This window comes from Coturnix japonica, chromosome 1, assembly GCF_054131305.1.
Source record: "Coturnix japonica strain WE chromosome 1, WE-NBRP24, whole genome shotgun sequence".
NCBI classification, from domain to species: Eukaryota; Metazoa; Chordata; class Aves; order Galliformes; family Phasianidae; genus Coturnix; species Coturnix japonica.
Window position 1 is genome coordinate 67,606,113 of NC_140663.1, and position 21,919 is coordinate 67,628,031.

The 21,919-nt window shown below is 41.9% G+C and overlaps 1 protein-coding gene across 4 annotated transcripts in view; it reads right to left on the reverse strand.

Moving 5' to 3' along the window:
• Window positions 1-21,919, reverse strand: part of ETV6 (ETS variant transcription factor 6) — a 125,235-nt gene that overhangs the window by 12,002 nt on the left and 91,314 nt on the right. For all 4 annotated transcript variants that reach the window (XM_015870759.3, XM_015870767.3, XM_085522491.1 and 1 more), the window contains 3 exons: window positions 18,039-18,203; window positions 14,311-14,445; window positions 12,769-13,311 (listed from right to left, as the gene is read on the reverse strand). In XM_015870759.3, coding sequence (XP_015726245.2) covers window positions 12,769-13,311; window positions 14,311-14,445; window positions 18,039-18,203 — 843 coding nt within the window. The remainder of the gene's footprint in view (window positions 1-12,768; window positions 13,312-14,310; window positions 14,446-18,038; window positions 18,204-21,919) is intronic.

The following is a 21,919-nucleotide window of genomic DNA, read 5'->3' on the forward strand; positions in this document are numbered from 1 at the left end:
GTTTACTTCACTAAAATCGCTGTGAAGGTGATATGACTTCCTAGGCCAGCAATGAATCACTCACCAAAGCCACACAAGCCATCAGCAGGCAACAAGTTACCACATGGAAAACTCACTTCTCATCTGCCAACTGGACACCAAACAGATGTGTCCAAAAAAGCAACTTCCACTTCTGCAGTTGGGTAGCAAACAATTGTTACTGGAGTTGGATTTGAGGGTGGCAGAAATGGCGCTTTGGCCAAGAGATGTTTCTAGAGCTCAGAGGGGCTGAATTAGGGTGGCGCACAAGACTCACACTGATCTGCAACAAACAAGGAGCTATGAAAATCCTCCCCATAGGCATGCTTCAGGGCATATTTCAGTCAGTTAACCAGGAATGTATATGAATAATTCTGGTTTCTGCTGAGGCTTACAAGGTCCAAACAGAGCTAAAAACCTGTAGTATGCTCAGTCATGCTCCAGCTCATCTCTACAGAGGTCTGTTTTGCCTTTTGGTCAAGCCATTAATTTATTAGAAACTTGTGGGGAGAGGAAGGATATGTAGTTCTGTGGCTGAAGAAGTGCTTTCAGACTGTGCTAGGAGGAGCTGCTGAGGTGCTTGACTGGTACATGGCCTCAGCATGGGAGTGCTATATGGTGTCAGTGTCCCACTGTCAGGCATTTGGGTTTGATGGTGTCACTATTGCCAGTCCTAGGAGAGACCTTCCTTGGTGCCACTAGAGGGATGACACTCCCACACAAGCATGTGAATGTCAGAGTTATAATATTATATTATTATACTATATTGCATGTTCAAATGCAACCTGTGGCAGAAATCATCTAATTATACTAACTTACAAACAATACTTTCAGTTCTGCAGAGATATCATTTGCCCCAAACTTTACATTGAGCTCATTATTTGCAATCTGCAATGTTATTCGTAAGCAATAGAATATTGCTATAACTATGCTTCAGCATATTTCTAACACAACTCTTGCTGAAGGGAAAGGCAGACTCTTCAAGTCCCCTGTGCAGTAGCCCTGGAAAGGGTTTTAAGAACCTGATGTGTTCTTAAAATCTGATTAGAACTGTGTAAACTGTGAGCATCACACTATGTCATGGCTGCACATTCATCTAAGTGAGACTTAAAAAGAAATTCAAACATAATAGCTTTGGTTATTTTTCATTGGCCACCACTGCTGCACATAAGCACCTTCTGCACTCCTTTCACAAAAACAAGAAAGCACAGAAAAGTCAGACCAAGATATCTGGGTGGCAAATTATTGGACTAACAACAGAGTTTCAGACTTTCAGAAGAGGACGTATTCAGGTGCAAATCCAGGATCAGGTGCAAAAAATGGATCCAGGCTTTAATATTAACGTTCCTTACATAAGAACTCAGATTTAAATCTTGAGATCCACACAAGAAAGTCCCAAGCAATCAAGGGCCTCATCCCATATTCTAAACCAACTGAGCTGCTCAGACTTGCAGAGGCATTTACCAGGATGATGAAATTTGCAAGAAAACCAAACCAAAACAACAACAACACAACATACCACTGAAGTATGTTAGGTCTTTAAATCCCTGTTTGCTTCAATAGGAAAATTGAAAATTCTTGAAAATTCTGCTTGGCTCCCATGAGTTATAAGCTAAAAGCTACAATTGTCAATCAAAAAACTATACAACTAAGTTGCAATAACGAGCTGGCATATACCAATTCAACAACGTTTTTAGTGTCTCCATCCACTGCCAGCAGGAAATAAAAAGCATTTAACACTAGTAGGTAGCTTGGTAGCACTTTGTGGAGTACTTGCATCAGTTTGCCTTAATACAGGTTTCAAATGGTAGACCTTTATTAATATGAACACATTCAGTGGATTTTCTTTTCTGTCTTTAATCATAATGATTTACAGCCTGGATACCTTTCTCCACAGATTGCAAGTTAAGTAAAATAAAAGAGTCAGGAGGGGTCTACCTGACTGACAGAGGAGCAGCAACTAAATCACAGAACCATAGAATCATGTGAGTTGGAAAGGACCTCTAAAGGTCACCTAGCCTAACTTCCCTGCAATGAACAGGGAAAGCTACAGCTAGACCAGGCTGTTGTAGGTCAACAGAAACCACGGGTCAAAGACTACTTGGTATCTCTTAACCAGTGTAGTGAATTTAGAGTAAACCAGAGCCCAAATGGAGTAGAATGCATCCTCTGAAATTCATGGAAGTTCAAGAAAAGGCAATGCTAACTATTGAAAGGAGCTTCTCTGCTGGGATAAGAGACACCTCCTCAGGAGGTCAGAAAAGATGATACCAAAAGTTACATTCCCCAGCAAGGTCAAAACTGTTAAATGGATTTTCAGGAAAGATGGAGATACTGAGAACAGGACTTGTTTGTGGCTACTGTTACTTAAGTTTAACCACTTGTTTGAAGGAAGTCTGGATGCTGTGAATGCCTCCAGGAAGCCTAAGTCACTTCTTTGGCTAACAGAAGGCCTCCAAATCAGCAGTTAATGGCACTACTCTCCACAGAGTGTGTGTTAGCTAGTGAGCTACAGCAAGAAAGAACAAGAATGTTTCTGAGGCCCAGCAAGTTTAAAAGTGTGTGAGATTCAATAAGCGAATTGACTCTGGGCTGGTATCTGAATTGTTTAGGCATGCTGCAATTTCCCTGCCTTTTGGCTTATTATGGCTTACTTAGAGAGAATGTCTGTGTAGCACAAGGAAACATCATTTCCCCCCTAACACACACTTACATTTGTTTAAGTGAACTCAGATGGTTGAAATTTGTACAGTCTGAAACTAAAGGGATTTTGTTGAAGAGAGAGCTGGGACTGAGAGTCTTTAAGGCAATGCAGCAACGAACACCCCAGCCAAAGTGGGAAGGTGGTGAACTGCTGCGGCCATGCAGCAGGGCTTCTGAAAGCAGATGTTTCCACATTCCACCATTTTCTCAGCTGTACTCTTCAGCAAGACTGAGGTATGTAATTAGCTAGGAATTAGGGCAAGCTATATCTTCAGAATCGAGAGGAACGGATAGAACTTTCTTCCTGCAGTTAATGCTTCTAGTGGGATTTTTATTCTTATGCACAAGGAAGAGAGAAGTTGTAGTTAGCTGACTCTCAAAACATCCTCCATAAAGACTGCCCTACTTGTGCAAGAGGCACTTAGACTAGTAACAGCCATGTACTGTAAAGCCCTAAGCTCAGCTGAGCTGCAGGAAAGCCTGAGGGCTGCCTGCCCATCCAGCAGCCACTGGCTGCTGCTTCGCTACCTGTGCTGATGGGAGACACAAGAAAACAAAGCGGTGGCAGAGCCCTGGAGAGGGCGAGTGAGAAGACACACAGAGTGTTGGGGGTCTGAGGGACAAAGTCTCTCTGATAGCAGCAGCTTTGCCTCCTCACTCTAGTTTTAAGACTCTCTTCCACGAGGCAGAAGCACCCAAGCCTCAGTCACTCCTCCTTGGCATAGTAAAACTCAGTTTCTCCTTTTCAGTTTCTCAGCTCTTTGGGCTCAGAAGCTGTTTACTGCCCACATTTACAACACTCCTTTCTGCAATGTTACAAAAAGAGTAGACATAGTATTGTTGAGAATCCCTCATGACAGTCAAATAGTCATTGTGAGACTGAAGCCATGGATTACAAATTCTTCTTTTCAAATATCCTTTAAGTCTATGGGCAAAGTCTTCTGAATACACACCTAAAGGAACTCTGGCATATAAACAATCCCTAATGGCTACATGACAGCAATTCCTTAGACTTAAAATACCATATTATAATGATCTGTACATTCAGCATTACTGATTTGAGGTTCATAACATTTTGATACTTGTCCAATCATTAAGAAATGACTTATCTGGTAAAAGTTTTCCAAGACAGACACACAACTGGCAGTCTTGATATTGCAGTAGTGAGATAATTCTTAAATCTGCACCGTCTTAGACTACACAATACTGCTAACAATATAGGCATGCATACGCTAAAGACCTTTTTTGTTCAGAACTGTTCCTCTGCAATGCAATATTCCCTAAAATATACACCGCATCTAAGGCCTTTGTTGTTTGTGAAACCCAAGACAAAGAAGTAGAGCTAACTCTCTTCACATATCAACTACCAAAACCACCTCTTAATCACAGAAACATTCTACACGACCCATCTACAGCTTTCCCCAGAGATCATTATATAAAATGCATTAAACATGGCCGCTGACTTACTTGGAAACAAACATGGCTTTAAGAGATCGTGCCAAAGTAATCATTCTCCCTCTGACATCAGCTGATGTTCTACTCCTTGTTGAGGAGGTTAGCCTAAAAATTCTCCAGCATATGATTATCATTTGACTTAAATGGTTCTGTGATTTCTACTAGCTGGAAAGTTTTCCCTAGCTTGAGCCCCTTTTTTTACAAGGTGATTTGTACTTCAGCTGCATTTGTTCCCAGAGAAGTAAAGATCATACGAACAGCTGTCCATAAGTGAGGCTAATGGGCAGAGCATATCCAGAATTAACTGTTAGTCTGATTTCTATAGGCACACCTGAAGTGTGGTTAAGATAGCTAACATGGTTATACTTACAGTATTGAAACAGTGAATTGGTAAATTTCGGTTGGCCATAGCTGCTCAGAGGAAAATATCTTAATCTCCCTTCCATTTTTTTTTCTCCCTTCCTCCTGCTGCCTACCTCACGCTGGCTCTTATTTTGTTAGATTTCCGTATGCGTTGACTTAATTCATTCAAACATGAGAAAACAAACCCTGAAAAAAACACTGGCCTGCTTTCTGCTATTTGAGAGCTGAATCTGTTTGCAAGAAGATCTGGTAAATGCTGCTGCCAGCACAAAAGAAGGCAGCAGGACTACACTGGCAGAGTGGACAAGGTAGAGAAGAAAGAGGGTGAGGCCCCCAGAAGGTGCCTGCAGATCTTTAGTCTACAGTCTGTGATCACTCCCCTTGTTTGAGAAGAGGGCACTACTTTGGAGCATCTGGATTTGTTTAAACTGTAGCCAGAAACAAGAAATCATTAAGGTTAATGGCTGTCCACCTGTATGAAAAAATAAAAGTTGGGAGAGAACTCCTGAGTCATAGAATCATAGAATGTCCTGTGTTGAAAATGATCATACTGACTGTCTAATTTCAACCCCCCTGCCATGTGCAGGGTCACCAACCACTAGACCAGGCTGCCCAGAGCCACATCCAACCTGGGAGCTACATCCAGCCTTAAGTCCTGGCTCCTGACTCGTTTTAGGCTTGCCACAGCATTAAGCTCCAACAGCATTTTAACCATATCCTCAACTGTGCAACAGACGGAGCTTTCTGCACAAGCCAAATGGACCTTGGCTATCAAATTGGTACATGATGCTCACCACGTTGGCTGATATTCTAATTCATTTCAGGAGTAGGGTGACAATGATTTTACCAGCTTTCCTTTACTACACAAATAGAGAGGGATGAAGATTAAAGCTATGGTGGCAAATGACAGTACAAGCAGAAAGAAAGAAATACTACAGTAGGGTTACTGTTGTGCTGATACAGTTAGGAACAATACAGTCTCAACATCTAAGTACATCACAAACAATATGCAAAAGAAATAGGCAAAAAAAGAAGTAAATAAATCTCACAAATAAGGGGTTAAATGGCTCTGTGGGGTGCTAACACTATACAGTAATCTGTGTCCAGGTTACAAAGAGAGAAAGGGTCTTCTTTCCATTAATGTTGGCTGCTGTTAGAAGCAGGATGGTAAGCTGATGCAGTAAAGTTGATGTTTCTATGTGGATAAACCTTCTGACAGACAACTGTTTGTTCAGCTTTGTAAATTCAAGCTGGAGATGGAAAAATAGGTTGCCAGATCTCACAGTGCAACGGTTGTATGTTGCTTCTGTCTTGTACCCAAATGCTGATCAGGCAGAAGCAGAGCAGAAATCTGAGATTGTCGTGCTGTTAGCAGTTGTAGAAGTAACAGGGCAAGAAAGCTCCATCTTTGGCAGTAAAAATGTATGAGGAGAAGGAAGATCCAAAAGGTTCATATTCCTCATGTGGTTGTAGAAAGAAGCACTCAGATACCAAAGGACAGGTAATGAATGGGTCAGAGACTGAGAAAGGACAGTTTGATAGATGAGGATCTTGGAAGATAAAGACTATGTTATTAAGAAATATGACTTTTTTTCCCCCCGTCCTATTCTTCTGTTCCATCCCCACCAAACAGACAAGTATTTTCAGCATTAAGTTTCAAGTGTTCTTTTTACCTGTTCCACCACAACAATAGGGTTCTCTCTTCCACTTATTCTGATAATAAAATCAGATCAGTATTAAAATAAGACTTAAGTAAGCCTGTCTCCTAAGAGTACAATGTAGTGTCAACACTAAGGTGTATTGTTCTGGTTTAACTAAGTGTTCAAAGTAAAGCATGTTTCCTTTGTAGAAGAAAATCTGAATTACTGACACAATTAGCCTGAAGAAAGTGTGCAATACACAGGGAAAATAAGGTTCACATCTTCGTAACAAAGGCTATGTACTTGAGGTGTTTAACATCCTGCTGATCTCAGTTGCAGCTGAGGGTACTCTGAACCCACTTATCACATCCACCTAGCCATGACACATAGACACTGCAGAACAGCAATGAGAAGGATGGAGGCTGGATGACTGAGTTTTCCTATAGCTTGGTCAGTCATAACTTCTGGAAAGACCAGAACAAGCCCTGGCTGCAGTTTCTCCTCCTGTAACTGTGCAGAATGGGGGCATCTGTAAAGTAAGACACTTCACAGAAAATCTCAAACTACCTATCCAAGCTGTTGTCATTCTGCTACTGCTTGAGTGACACTGGTTATATTGGCAGGGAAGGCACACTTCCATATTGAAATTAATAGTTAATGCCATGTTAAGACAGCTCTCAAGGTTATAATGAAAACTTATCCTATGAAAAGGAACTCTGTGAGCTTGATTCTTACACATACTCATACATCAGTCTCTTTGTAGTAGTCTGGCTCTTCACAAGAGGCTTGAAATTGACGTCATGCATACTGCAAATATAACACTGTAATTGACTGCAAGGACATGCGATTAAACAAGGCCAGTGGCACTGCAATTATCATATTCAAATAGGAGTGACAGGACATACCTACACCAAAAATCCCTTATTCTTTCAAGTTTCACACTTGCTGCTCTGTGTAAAGGAGGATCAGCTACCTGGAAATCCAAGCACTCAACTCCCAGCACTTAACAACACTGCACAGTTGGGTAGGTTCTGCTTTTACCTGGAGGATGCAACTGCAACTCTGATGCACAAACAGCTATTAACACAGCAACACCATGGCTGGCTTTAAAAACTGCAACAGGTAAAGGAAGTAGCAGGGAGTTCATTAAGCTATACGCCTGGCATCCACCTGCTTTATGGATGGCTCAGATTGCTGTTAATGATGATAAGTGTAGTGAAGAATTAAAGCAGGAGTATCAGACTGAACAGTAGCACAGGGTCTGAGTTGTTTCAGTTTTTATATTGGTTAATATGTTCTTCAAACAAACTGGAATCTGCACATGTGAGGCACTGTAGCATAACAGAAGGTGTTACCAGTCAGTAGAATCTGGAAGTGCACTTAATGATTCTGAGTGGGGGACTGGTCAGATACTGTCTACTGACAGATTTTACTTTGCTATATGAAACAGCTTTCTCTTTCGCACTGCTTCTGATCAGTGCTAGAACGCTTGCAAGCACCTTTCACCTTTGTATGCCCTTACTTTTTTTTTATTTACCTCCTCTGCTTGGGCAGTAAACATTTGGATAAGGGACTTTTGCGCAACAGAGCACATAGACACTGTATATCACAGAATCACAGAATTACCTGGGTTGGAAGGGACCTCAAGGATCATGTAGTTCCAACCCCCCTGCCTAGCAGGGCCACCAAACATACACCTTTACTAGATCAGGTTGCCCAGGGCCCCGTCCAACCTGGTCTTGAACACCTCCAGGGACGGGGCATCCACAACCTCCCTGGGCAGCCTGTTCCAGGACCTAACCACTCTTCTAGTAAAGAACATTCCCCTAACATCCAACCTAAATCTTCCCTCTTTTAACTTAAAACCATTTCCCCTAGTCCTGCTATTGTCAGCCCTTTTGAAGAGTTTACTCCCCTCCTGGGAGTAAGTTCCCTTCAGGTACTGAAAGGCTGCAATGAGGTCACCCCGCAACCTTCTCTTCTGCAGGCTGAACAAACCCAACTCCCTCAGCCTGTCATATATATAGAGCATATATAGCAAAAGAAACAGGAAACTGCATCCCTTATTATGAGGGCAACAGTATTAGTTGCTGCAAATCTTTGAATTCACAAGTTGTGCATGCTTGTAGGATTTTACCCTTGTTATTAAACAGGTATAACTGTTTTTTGTCTCTTTTCCCACTCTCCTCCCCTATTATCCACCATGGGTTGTTCTATAGTAACCATGCCTGTAAAATCATTTTTGTACATGAAGGAAAATAAACTGATGAGGTATAACTGCATTTATACAAGAGATTTTGTTAACTTACCTGATCCTGTTCATCCTCCAAGCTCACTCCAGGCACCTCTGCAAAACTACTGTATTTATAGGGTTTTGAGGTGAAAGACCTCCCTGTGCTCAGAACCACGGCCTATCCCCATCTTAAGAACTGTAGACTTTAGTACAACATGAGTCTGTATGGGAAACTGGGAATCACAGCCTGAACCTCTGATTAATCAGCTGAGGCAAGTGTTGGGTCACCTGTGGGAGCACAGGTGAGGGTAATTCAGCTGTGCTCCCGGAAGGGGTGGAACTCAACTCCACCTCCTCTAAGATCTCATTTAAGGGCTGACCACCACTGGTTGCTCCCTGGTGGAGATTGCCCCAGCTTTTCCAGCCAAGGTACTGATGTTGGTGAGTTTACCTTTTGAATATTTACTATGTTTCATATTATCCACCCTTACAGAGTCATTCATTACTGATGCGTTCTCAACAGAGGACTGTATTTTCAGTTTTGACTATTTATACAGAGAAGTCAGGTACACAAATCTGTTGGGTTCAAGGCTGTGCTCCTGGACTTTTGGCACACTGAGGGATGGATCCCAAGTCAGAAGCTGAGTAGGAGGTGGATCACTTTCATGATTTCAGCAAGACAATAATCTTGCTTGTTCTTCTTTCTACAGTAGTCAATGGTTTTATGGACCAAACTGTAGTAGGTAATGCGTCTCTGAACTGTTTAAACATTACTTGGCTTTTCCTTATATTCCTGATGAGGAAGAAACAAATCTGGAAGCTTATAAAGCTAAATACAGCTTTGTTGCTAAGGTAACTCAGCTGATAAGGATAGCATGCTAATAGGCAACAGCAGGCACAAGAGACTTACCTGCCTTTGGAATCTTTTCCTTCCTAAGCGTGGAGCAAAATCAAAAGCAATATGCAAGGTGGGGATCTACAGCTATGCTTGTCCTACCAAGCTACTTGTACAAGGTGGATAGGTCTGCCTAAGGCATGCACAGATTGACCTACAGCTTCATTGTGTTCCTCAGTCTCCAGTTCCAACTGGACCTGGAGCAGGAGCTGAGTTGCAACCACAGTCATTCTGTGGCACCTCATCCTTGCTATCTGCACAGTTACTGGGTTAGGTTCTGTACTGGACAAATGGCACTGCCAAAGCAAAGGGGCAGCACAGTGTGTAATACCCAAGTTTCACTGCCACAGGTTGCGTGGATTCATGGACAAGCTTTTCTGTCCCAGAAAGCTGGTAAAGAAAACCACCAAGAACTGAAAATCTCAGAAACCTGTTCAGCAAAGTATTTCCTCTCAGAAAATAAAAAGCTCAGAATTGTCTCAGTGAGTTTTAAGTGATTGAATAAAAGTAAGGTGTTTTGCAACAACATTGTTACACTCCCACTTTTCTAAGTGAACTTCTTTGTGATAAAAATAAGGGTGAAACCAAACCTAACTGGATAATCCCTAATTGCCTCTTGCAGGGATTCCCCTATCTCCATTCAGGTTTCTGGTTAGATCTGCTATGTCAAGTACCCATTTTACTTCCTTCTAGCAAGCAGAAGTGTATCTAGCTAACTTAAAAAGTACAGTTTTGACACCTAAGCACAGCTGTATGTTGACAGCCAACTCTGGTAGAGGTTGACAGCAGAGCTCTTGGGGAAGCAATGGTGGCAGAACTTCACAGCTGCAAAGACAGTTTCTGGTGGTTCCACCACTGGTGCTGTGCATGTCTCAGCCCTGATGCAGTCAGAAAACCTACCAACACAGGAACCCTCATCTGTCCTTGTACCCTGGGAAAGTACCTTTATGAGATATCAAAGCCCTAAAATGTTTGATAACAAGACCCTCCTAGTCGGAGGTGCATGGAGGGTGGGATTTCCATTTTGCAGAACTAATTTCAAGCACCTTTCTTGATCAAAACTACAACTGGGTTTAAAAAAAAGAGAGACGTGTTTTTCTGTTTCCACAGGGTGGAATCCTTTGAGACAATCTGGGTGAACCAAGGACTGCTTTTTTTAGTCAGCCAGATGGAGTGTCTGCTTGCAAGAGTTCAAGTCATAGGCTGTCTATCAACAAACACTGTCATTGCTTTGAATTTGCAGTTCCAAAAGGATAATGGTCTGTTGCACTGCTTTGTTAAATTCCCTTTTTTAGGGATTTTTGTTTTTTTTTAAATGACTTTTATTTTTAAGTGATGTCATAGCTATGAATGACTACTGGTGCCTGAGTTAGGTAGCTTAAATCTTGCCAGGGATACAAGTCCGCCTTTGGATCATCCCAATCCAATGACTTCTAGCTCTGACAAAGTTACACTGAAGACTCATGCATAAGGTGTTAAAGTAGATAAACATGGGTTTTTAAAATCAATTCAAACCACTGGTTAAATGGGACCTTAACAAGTAACAAAGATATTTTATGCCTTTTACCTGCAAAGAAGTGTAAAATGTCCTTAGAGTAAATGAAAGCAAGGCCTTCAGTTTTAAACTCTTTGCTGTAGAAGTGAGCTACCAGTAAAGTCAATATCTTAAGAAATGATATTACATGAAAAGATAACATTTATCTACTAGTACATAAAGGTCATTACTCTGTCTGACAGCCAGAGCCTTCTGTTTTCTTATGTCTGAAAGTAAACAGCTGTAGTGACTGACTTTCTGACAACAGAGCACTACGGACAGCATGAAGTGAAAACACTGCTTTCTTTCTCAGCATCAAATAATTGCATACTGCATTTGAAAATAGATTCCATCTACAAGTAAACAGGCTTATGATGCTGCGAAGTATCTCTTGTCAAGGAGTAACTTCTTTTACAATTTAAAATATCTGATTTGGGAATAGAACATGTTTTTGAACTCAGTCCAGTGTTTAAGTCAGCAGCACATGGGGTTCCCTAGTAGCTGCTCCTTATCAATGTTTCTTGTGAAAATCACTTGCATGCAAATAGTTAAAAGTCAACAGAAAGTCAAAGCTCTCTTTTCACCCCTGTGAACTGATAAATACTTAGCTCTGTGACTGAATTATTGCTAAATCTTTGCATTTCTCTACCCATCAGAATTTCTTATCCATAAAATGGAAATAATGCCTTTTTTTAGAAGAAAACCATATTTTTAACAACTCCCCTGATTATCCAACACTACTTTAAGGAAAGGAAAACTCCAGAGATGCAATCAGAACAGAGTCCTCTCTGTCACAAAATTAGCCGTATTTTTTAACCTGGGCAGTAAAAGTCAAAAGAAGAGAGACAAATGTCAGCCAGCCAAAAATTCCCAAAGATCAATTTTCATCGCTTGTCTCTCTATTACATGAAAGGATCGCGGCCCTTTTTATGCTTGACATGTGACTAGCTGGTGAGATGTGTAACATGAATATAGAACAATAAGTCTCAAAACAAAATCTTCCTCATTAAAGCTGAGGCAGCATATCATCTGTAACAAGTTTAAGGCACAAAAAGGACTGAAATGAACAAGGTGTTTTAAAACGTACCCATGTGGACATACGTAACAGCCCACAAGAACTGAGTATCACTTTAGTTTGCTGCTGATATAAATGTATGGAATGCTTTTGGGTGTATGATGTGTATTTACATCCCTCAAAACATTACTAGTTGGTGGGGCATTCAGCACAGTTGTGAAGTGGTTCGATTCCCCTTCCCACTCTCCCTATCTATTTACAGTTCCCTTTCAAGTACAAAAAACATTTTCTGTAACCTCAGCTTCCTGATTCAGCTGCTGTGATGTCAGTTATTTACGATAACAAAAGCGAGACAATGACTGTGGTTTGTGTGGGACAAAGGCAACCCTGTTTCTGTAAAAAGGGACCATCCTAGCATGAGAAGACAGGAAAGCCAAAGAAGCAGGACTCTGAGGTGAGATTTCATTAGTCCCACCATCTCTGTAATAGCAAGTCTGAATGCATTGTCTCAAATACAACCGACAGAATGTGCCTGCCTAGAACTCAACACTAAAAGGAATGCAATTCTTGGAAAGTTATCTCTTTGCAGGACAAGGCTTTGGAGATGAGTATCTTGGGAAACAAATGGATTGCTAGTGGGTAGAGAGGCAGCAAACGTCAGGACTTATACGTTTCAGTACTAATTACGCATTCTGTGGTCACAAGCATGTCACTGCAACTTTGCTTACCTGTCATGAAACTGTTTTAATCATACTTAACTGCCTAAACTATAGATGTGGTAAAACCAGCAGAATGACAATAATTGCTGAGGTCACTGTGTGGCAAAAAGAAATGAGAAGCTACTAACACATGTCACAGTAAGTTATGAATGAAAAATTTCAAATCTGGTGCAGCCTACAGAAGGCCACTTACCTGCTATTCTTCCAATTGGCATTCCGTGGTCCTCATGAGGGGATACAGACACCATGATGTGGTTCATATAAGCTAACTCTTCTCGGTGGGACAGGTTGATTGGCTTTATATCCCTGTGCAGCCCATCCTCAGACAACCTCGGTGGTTTGAAATCAGTGTGCCTGGGGTTCAATATCAAAGGATGCATGATAGGACTGGGCATCAGCTGGATGACCCTGGTGTTCTCCTGGCGAGGGCTGTTGGGCTTCTGAAGCACCTCAGGAGGAGGTGGGCAGTGGTTGTTTTCTATCGGGGACACTGAGAGAGGATAGGACTCTTGGTGGTTGTTCTCTTGATGATACCTTGCCCCTGGCACCCTGTCGGCTGGGGAGAAGTGACGGATAGCGTTGTCCATAGGGGACTTCAGTGGCCGCTGATCAGAATCTGGTGATGGACGGTGATTGTTGGTGATGGGTGATCTAGAACGATGCAACAGTTCAATGGTTGGGGTGCTGTGGAGGACTGCTTCTGTGGATGGTCTTGAAGGTCTCTGGACAAAGCTATCTGTGGAGAAAAAAAACACAACATTGTCTGTATTGTGATCAAGCTGGAGGATCTAAATGTTAAACTCAAACTTGTGAAATCCTAATCCAGTTCTGCTGTTTTCTACCTGAAAAAGAAAGGAGTAAAACTACTTTTTCCTATATCTTTTTTTTCTTTAAAAACAAAACAAAATAAAACAAAACAAAACAGAATTGCATTTGATGCTTTCATAGAAGGGATCTCTTAAAAATCTTAGGTATTGTATCTTTTCATTTGAAGGAAACATTCTGATCTGAACTGAATAAGGAGAAGCCCAAATCTGCAATGCCACAAGCATATATCTATTCTTTTTTTGACACCTGTAACAGGCACGGTGTGTAAGAACACTACTAGAGAGCTAACTAATAACCAAAGCAAATATTTCTACTGATGGTAAAAATGAGAGAAAACTGAAAAAAAAAAAAAAAGAAAAAGAAAAAAAAAAAGAAAAAAAAAAAGAAAAAAAAACTTTTCTCAAAATGAGTCATTTAACCAGTTCAAAAGCTGAGCAACAAGATGGGTTCAGTGCCAGGAACTTTGGCACAATGTGACGACACTGTCATTTGAACTGACTTTGGGCTAAATATTCCTCTCTGATGTTGCTTTTTCTCCTGCTCTGCAAACAACTGCACATAGTTGCATCTCCAGGATACTAAAAGTCTATGAATTACCTTTATCTACCCAACTGGTAGTGAGAAGAAACAAATCAATGTGGCCAATAAAACTGCCTGACTTTCTTGTTTAACTCTACGTCTGCTATACCTTCAAAGGCAGCTTTGGAAGTAGGACAAAATAACAAAATATATATGGTGAACAGACAGTCGAGCCCTTAAACCAACTGACTGTTAAGAGCTACAGAGACAAACGGAGAACAGCAACTTTATTTAAGTAACTTTGAAGCCAGAAAATGACAACATTCCATACAGCCTTATTCCAGTTTCCTGTTTATAATAATAGTTCCCATAAGAACAAGACAGTTACCTTCATTGTGGTTCTGATGTAATAACACCTCTGACTGAGAATGGATAGAATTCCCAGAATGGAAGAAAGGTGAGAACAGCATATGAGATTTCCTTTGCTTCAGGATATGCTGAAGGAGTTCATACAGAACATCACCTGAAAAACAAACAGTAGGACTCGTTTAGCCACCTGAGGCATTAATTCATGCTCCTGGCTGCTATTTTCAGATCCAAACAGGCCTGCTGTAAAATTCTGCACTTCACTGTTTTGCAAGGTTCTTCTCTGAAAGGAAAAAAGAAAAAGAAAAGCAGCATATCACGCTTCTGGAAGAACAGGAGAATGAAAAGAAGTGGCTGTTATTACCCTGATACAGTTTTTCCAGGCTACACAAGTGCCCATTCAGGAGTTGACACCCTTTGTAAGCAATATTTCAGTGTTCCACCTTCTCTCATCACAGCTTCAGCCTTTTTAGAGACACACCTCAGGACAGAGAATTCTTAAATGCAGAGCATGTGATTATGCACTGAGTTGCTGAGAGCAAACAAGGTGCTATTCCTTAATTACTGAACAATTTAGGCTTTATGGGGCAAGGAGGAAGCCTCTCCCTGCAGCACCAGTGCCTCAAGGGCAGAGGCAGCATACTCCACGATACTCCAATCTAGGAAATACATAGGAGGAAGAACTCTCACTTTGAGAAGTTACTTTGGAGTAAACTTGAAGATCTGCAAAGAATGAAGAGATGCAACCCCTGCTGTGGTGACAACTTCTGGAGATTCCTGAGTGCTACAGCTGCCACAGGAACTGCTGTATGCCCAAACTGGACTGCAAAGCTAGTTATTTCTAGACACGAGGATCTGTAGAGCTCACTGCAACAGGCAGTATTAGATAAGGGACATGATGCATACTAAGGAACTTAATGTAATGGACTTGGAGATCTGCATGGGTAAATACAGTCTGCTAGTTGCTGTTGTATCATTATTTTACAGAAATGTCTGCAGTGAATTGTACTGCACCACGTTGTCATGTTTTCACATGACTCAATCCAAATGCTTGTTTCTTTTTGAGGTGGCAAGCAGGCTGTTCCTCACTTTTTCCTCCCAGTCCATGTTACCAGAATTGTTATATCCTTCCTCGGTGGAACACGTCACTTCAGTGACCACTGCAGATCAATATAAACTGCTTATTTTGTGTCTTCTTATGTATTTCATCTTGTACTGATGCCTTTCCTCCAAAATCTGCATTAAACATTTACATACTTACATGTTTTGTGTGATGTAACTTGCTAGACATTTCAAAGTAAAAAGGCACAATACAGGGCACAAAGTCTCCCAGCTTCTAATTTTGTTTCCTTTCTCCAGGGTGTCTTACCTCATAATACAGAGGAACAAGTTACAGCAGTAGTATCTGAAAAGGAACTTAACAGTTTCATCTGGGAAACCCTGGATTTTCCAGGAGAGTTTTCTCAAGTGTGTGTGGGGTTAACAGTTGCTCCTATGAGACTGAAAGCTGTGTGCCATTCAGCTGCTGTCTCTATAATGTTCTACTTGCAGTGAAGTTTATTGTCTTAGTATGAAACGGTTAAAGCTATCCTGCTTTCCACAGTTCAACTTCCTTTATTTTTAGCATCTCAGCTGCTTTCACTGTCTCAGTAGTGACTTCAGGGCATTTTAAAGAAGTGTCTGCAATACCTGAAAATCTAATTACAAACAGAGCCTCAAGAACTCAGTTACCTTTTCCATGTTGAGTACATGAAAGTCTTTTACCTCATAATTTGCATCTTTGAATGCAATAGTGGCATAACCATAACTAGTACTGTAACACTCCAAGCAATAACTTTTCTTTTTTCACCTAACAAAGTATTTAAACTTCTGCATCACAAAGACACAGCTGTATTAGTTACAAGAACAAAAGTCTCCTCACTCTCTCTCTCCTCTGCTCTCTTCCTGAGCCAGTGCTAGATCAGAGTATAGCTGGTGGCTGTGTACCCATTTTATTGGTACAGTCACTGGGAGGAGAGGATGCTATTCTACTGGTTTAACCAGGAGTAGAAAGGATAGAGCCTTTATATATCAACACTCTATGAAAAACTTAAGCTCTATAGCAAATATTATTTTACAGTTCTTATGTTTCACGTGTATTTTATTACTGGGAAACACTGAGGTATATTTTACCTATAGTAATTTAGGCTGACTGAGCTATCCTCTAAAATGTTTATTATTGGTGAGGAATAATACCTGGAGAAAAAGAGGAGAGAAAGAGCTGGGACAGAGGCCATTCTAACCCAAGTTTAGGTAAACAAGAGTTTAGCCTTCTGCACAGTGTGGATTTGTAAGCCAGAGGCTCTTCTCTGAGAACACTCTATCTCCAGCCAACAAACATTTTAATCCTACTCATTTCAAGTGCCCTCACAGCACATAAAGGGAAGAGTAGAGAAATAACTGGTAGGCAGCAAGGCACTGGTATGATAAGGGGAATAACAAACAAGTTACATAGAGTTGTCCTTTACAGTCCTTGCCCACTTTCAGTACTTCTTTTGCCTTAAAACTGGGTTAATTTTTGCAATGAAATCGCTCAAAATGAGTACCAAAAAAACCCACCAAAGGATGTTTCCAGGCATCAGTTTTCACTACTGTATTATACTAGCAATAGACACAGATGTCTGGCAATTCCTTTTATAAAAATTATTCTTGGTTTAAAGTACATGCTTTGAAAAGTGTGTATAGAAGAAATATAAACCATAGTATGAGAGGCAGATTCTGCAGGAGGATGGTTGGGTGCATTCAAGGGAGTCACAAAGGAGCTAGAAGCAGAATTAGTGCCATTCCTTTTTTATCAGCCTGAGCCAAACTGCACCAGCTGCGCTTCTGCACTGAGCGAATCTTATGCTGCAAGCCTGGTAACAGCAGTTCTGTAACCACTTGGTGCAAACTCTTTGATCATCTATAGTGATTGAGTAAATGTTTATATTTAACAGAGGTACCACGTATGGTCATAAAAAGAAAGCTCACAACTCTTATATAGGACCAATAACTCATATTTAGTTAAACATCTCTGACAAAGGAGGGCAGAGGCTTACTCTGACTGGGAAACCATAGCAGAAAGACTGCAGGGGATCTAAGTACAGGAAGACCACATATGTATTTCTAAATCACTTGTGTGAATAAATGAAGACATAATTTGAGCAACAGGCCAACTGATTCACACCTATCTGTGTTGGACCTTGGGCCAGCCTCCAGCACGTGAGAGAGTATGATAAAGTAAAGCCCACAAGGGCTGTAAAATAGAGGAAAGGTCCCCCAGGGATGAATTTTGCAGTCACTCTTAGAAGCATGTCAGCCAAGCCAGCTGTGAGACAGAATGCTAATGTCAGCTTCTTAAGAGGCTCGAGCACTTGATTAACTTGCTGCTGTTGTTGGGTCTGCAAAAAGATAAGTCTTTATGGGGAAGAGCTGGAAGCCATGAAATGCTGCCAAAGAAGCCCACTTTCTGTGGGTTCTGCAAAGAGTTTTAATGAGAGACAGGTTGCATCTTTGGGTGTGGAGTTACACCCAAACTTACTTACAACTCAGGGGTAACTAGATTTCTCTTCCCTCTTGTCTTTTCTGTCTTTGTCTCATATAAGAGTTTCTGTCCCTTCTCTGCTCCACTGTCCAGCCCACCCTAACAAGCATGATTCTGTATCCTCCTTTGTCCCTCTTGTTGCAGTTTCTTCTCTTCTTTCAACTGTAGCTTCTGTAAGAATTCCTCACCTGAATGAGGCGATCTGTATCGAAAGTCCTCTTTGGTCAGGAGCAACAGAGCCTTGCCATTCATTTCAAAGGTGTTGCTCTCAATCGGCCTCAGGGAAAACTCCTTCTCTGCCCACCTGAGCCACTGTGCGACATCCTCCCTGCTCCAGTAAATGGGCTGCAAACCTGTACCAGGAAAAGACCAAGACTGCGTTACAAAATTAGACAAGGTATGTGAATATAGGCAAATATCATAGAATCTCCATTTCTCCCCACACCGTAACATGCAAAGTCTCCAGGCAAGGTGTGGTAGAGAGATGTCAGGATCACACTAAGCATTGGGCTGTGCAACACTTCATTAGTTTAGGTATCTCAGTTTATTTTGGACATTCTGAAAAACAAGATGCCTCAACATCCCTTCTAGGATATTATTTCATTCCAGGCTTCCACTGTGGGATGGGGTTGACCCCCAGCTGCTCCTTCCGAGGCTCAGAGCAGGCAGGAGATGAAGCTGCTGGCCCCATCCATGCTCACTGTGCACCCTCTCACAGAAGCAAGGAATGCCCTCTCTACATGCCCCTTCCAGCCACCTTTCCTTGGCCCTGGGAGGTGTGACAATTCAGTATCTGTTCTACAGATGAATTTAAAACAGCTTCCTTCCCCTGGAGAGAAGGCAGCATGGTGAAGAATTGTTTATACCTAGGTAGGCAGATTATCTCCAGTCTGCTGGGAGATAAAAGCTTTCTTTCCTTTTCCCCCTTGTGGGATGACTCATTGTTTGACATTGTTACAATGTGTTGTGTAGAAATGAAAGCTTCACGCTGGGCAGAGGAACGTGAAATTTGCCGTATCTGATGAGATCTCTGGTACACAGCCTCTGGCAGGAGCTAATACCTTATGCTTCAGAGGAAGACGAACCTCCCTTCCTCATCTTGCACCTGGCTGATTGTATGCCGCACATGGGAAGAAATTTCCTTCCTGGCACACCACTCTATGAGATCTGATTACCCTTGTCTTACCAAGTCAGAAAAGAAACCCAGGAGATTTGTACTGTTTTGTTTTGCTTTTTTTTTTCACTTCTGCACACAGGCAACCTTGTTTTCTGTTTCAGCAAGAGGTCACACGCAGTGAATTGCATTCTGCTGCCACACCAGATTCCCAGGCAGCGGCTTTGGAAAGCCCCAGACCACAGCTGCACACAGAACTGAATCTGATCCTGAGTGAGAACTGAGATCGAGCTCAAGAAACGGTTAGGGCTGACCAAAAGAAGGGGTGCCTGCATGGCAACAGTATGTCTCCATTACCTTCACTGTAAAACTGTGCCACACAGGCACAAGAAATGGCATTTACGAAGGGCTTAAATTATCTCTCCTCGTTGAATTAGGGGCTGGTTACCAAGGGCAGAGCTTTCTTTAAGTCCTTCCTTTCTGCAGGGAGTGCAGTCAGTTGAAGATCTTCTCAGATATATGCACACTGTAAGCTAAAATGCCAGCGTGAGGTTCACCTTCTGCTGAACACAGAGTCCCTCCTACAGAAAACACACTGTGGACCCTAGGCTACTGCTGGGCAGGATGCACATTGCAGCTATGCGAAGGAGAACTAAGTGAGAGCCAGACCACAACGTAGAAAACGGTTTCAAAAAACATCTGAGGAGAGCTTGAAATGTTCACGTTTGGCTTCAGTTCCCACCTTCCTCCCCATCTTCCATACCACACAAGCAGCAAGTTGCCCGGAAGAACACTACAATGTTCACAAGATCAGGCAAGAAACAAAACACCACTGGGAAAATCAGGCCAAGGACAGAGCTGAGTGATAACTACATGTGTTCTGCATGCACCTTTACTGATAACGACACAATAATTAAATTACTCCCTGTACAAACACTGATCATGACTTCCTATATGCTTTCTGACTGTGCATTTCTGCTTTCTGTTCAATTAATATAAAAGTGCCACGTCTATAAAGAGCTTATATTGATCAGCACCAGACCCAGAATAGCCAAATAAGCTACAGCAGCAGGGCTTAGCCAGGTGCACCATGCTGGTGACTCAAAAGGGGTACAATGCTTCACCATGCCCACCAGGTCTCTGGGGGGTATCAGCAGCATCTCCAGCTTTTGAGAAAAAGAGACAGCCTTCAAGGAAAAGGAAAAAAAGCCCCAAAGCACTATGACCAGTAGCACAGTCAGCACGCAGCCTTTCAGTTTGGCTAGTACTAAAATGAGGGGGTGGAGGAGCCAGATCTCTCCACCCACGGGCTAATATCTTAGTTCAATGCTTGCACTGTGTTTTGAAGATATAGAATGCTATAAAACATGTGAACTGCTTTTGCCTAGGTGGACTTCCCCTTCTCTCATTTCCCTCTCTCCCTGCCCTGTCATCTTCCCAGGAAGCTCATTTCCCCAGAAGCCCTCTGTAGTTGCCTGTTCCCCCGCTTGCTTTGTGAGGCTGAATCAGTTCTGTCACAGCTTTCCTAGGGGTGCAGAACAGTGCTGCTGAAAGTGCTTCAGAAACCACTGCTCAAAAATAATTCTTTCATGTGCAGTACGGTGTTTGCTAAGCTTGTATGCCACCTTCTTTGCCCTTTCTTATAAAGAAGCTGTAGGGTTTATGAAAACAAGGGAATGAGAGGGTTGGCTCCGCAGCTGAACGGATTTTACAGCACAGCGTACATAGCTGTCAGTAGGTCCTCAAAATGCTCTTCTGTACTCTCAGTGAAAGAAAAGACTAATCCTGCTTATATACATTTTCTTTTATTGGATACTGGTTTTTTTATTTTCCCCTCTTCATCTTTTATTGTTGTATCCACTGTGGAGGAAAATGGGCTCTTTTTATCTCTCCCATTTTCTTCTCTGTGAAAGCCAACAGCATTGTCTTGAACTGACAAAGATATTTACCAATCAGAATAAAGCGAGGAAAATGAATGCTATGTAACAAAACAAGGACAGGGTTGTGCCTTCTGAGCAGCAGGAAGGCTTTGCTGTCTGCAGTAGGTGCTGATGCAGCCACAGACCTTGGATGGTGAATTCTGACTTGGGAATCAGACCTGACACTGTTCCCATTTCCATCATTGCTCTGCTGGCTGGAATCTGGACTGAACGGCTTCCCTCAGTCACCCTTGTCTGCACAAAAGTAGACACTAACAAAAACTTCTAAACTTCCCTGGGTGAGCTAAATTCATCCTCACCTTCCTAATGCTGGAGCACTGGTTTCTTAGCAGATTATCAACCTCTGTTGCTTATTTCTCACCTGAAGTCCTGCTCCTAGCACCTGTTGCACCAGCCAGCTTATAAATGGGGAGAGTGATCAATTCTCACACTCCACGGTACAGTCTGGACCACAGAAGAAATCCACCCTCTTTTCCTTTATCTTCTTACACAGCAAAAGCAATGCACAAATAAGAGGGGTTGGTGGAGTAATTTACATTTTCTGCTTCAAGTAAGTAGTAAAATTCTGTACATATGTTTAAGCACTCACACGCACACACACAGCAGAATGCATTGGTATGTCGAAGAGGAGTTTAAGATGATTGTCTCCAAAGGCTTCACTCCTGTTTTAACAGAGAGTCCTTCAGGTAAGATGTAGGCAAACTCGAATCTTGTGATGCACCAATGTTTAACATGTTCTTTCCTTTGGAAGAGAGGGTATGTATTTTACAGTATCTGTTGCTAGGTACAGCAGATACATGTAAGATGTGAAGCATACATAACGTACTGTGGGCTGTTTTCACCTTGACTCAGTTTGGAACAATCTGATGACATGAATCCAATGCACAGTGCAATGTACAGTAAGTGAGAGCTGCTGTCATGTTTTAGTTTCCATATGAGGACACAGCCATACTGCAGCCTGCACAATGGAAACAGTGATCACAGTGAGTTCTGTGTAAATTTTGTTCCACCTCAG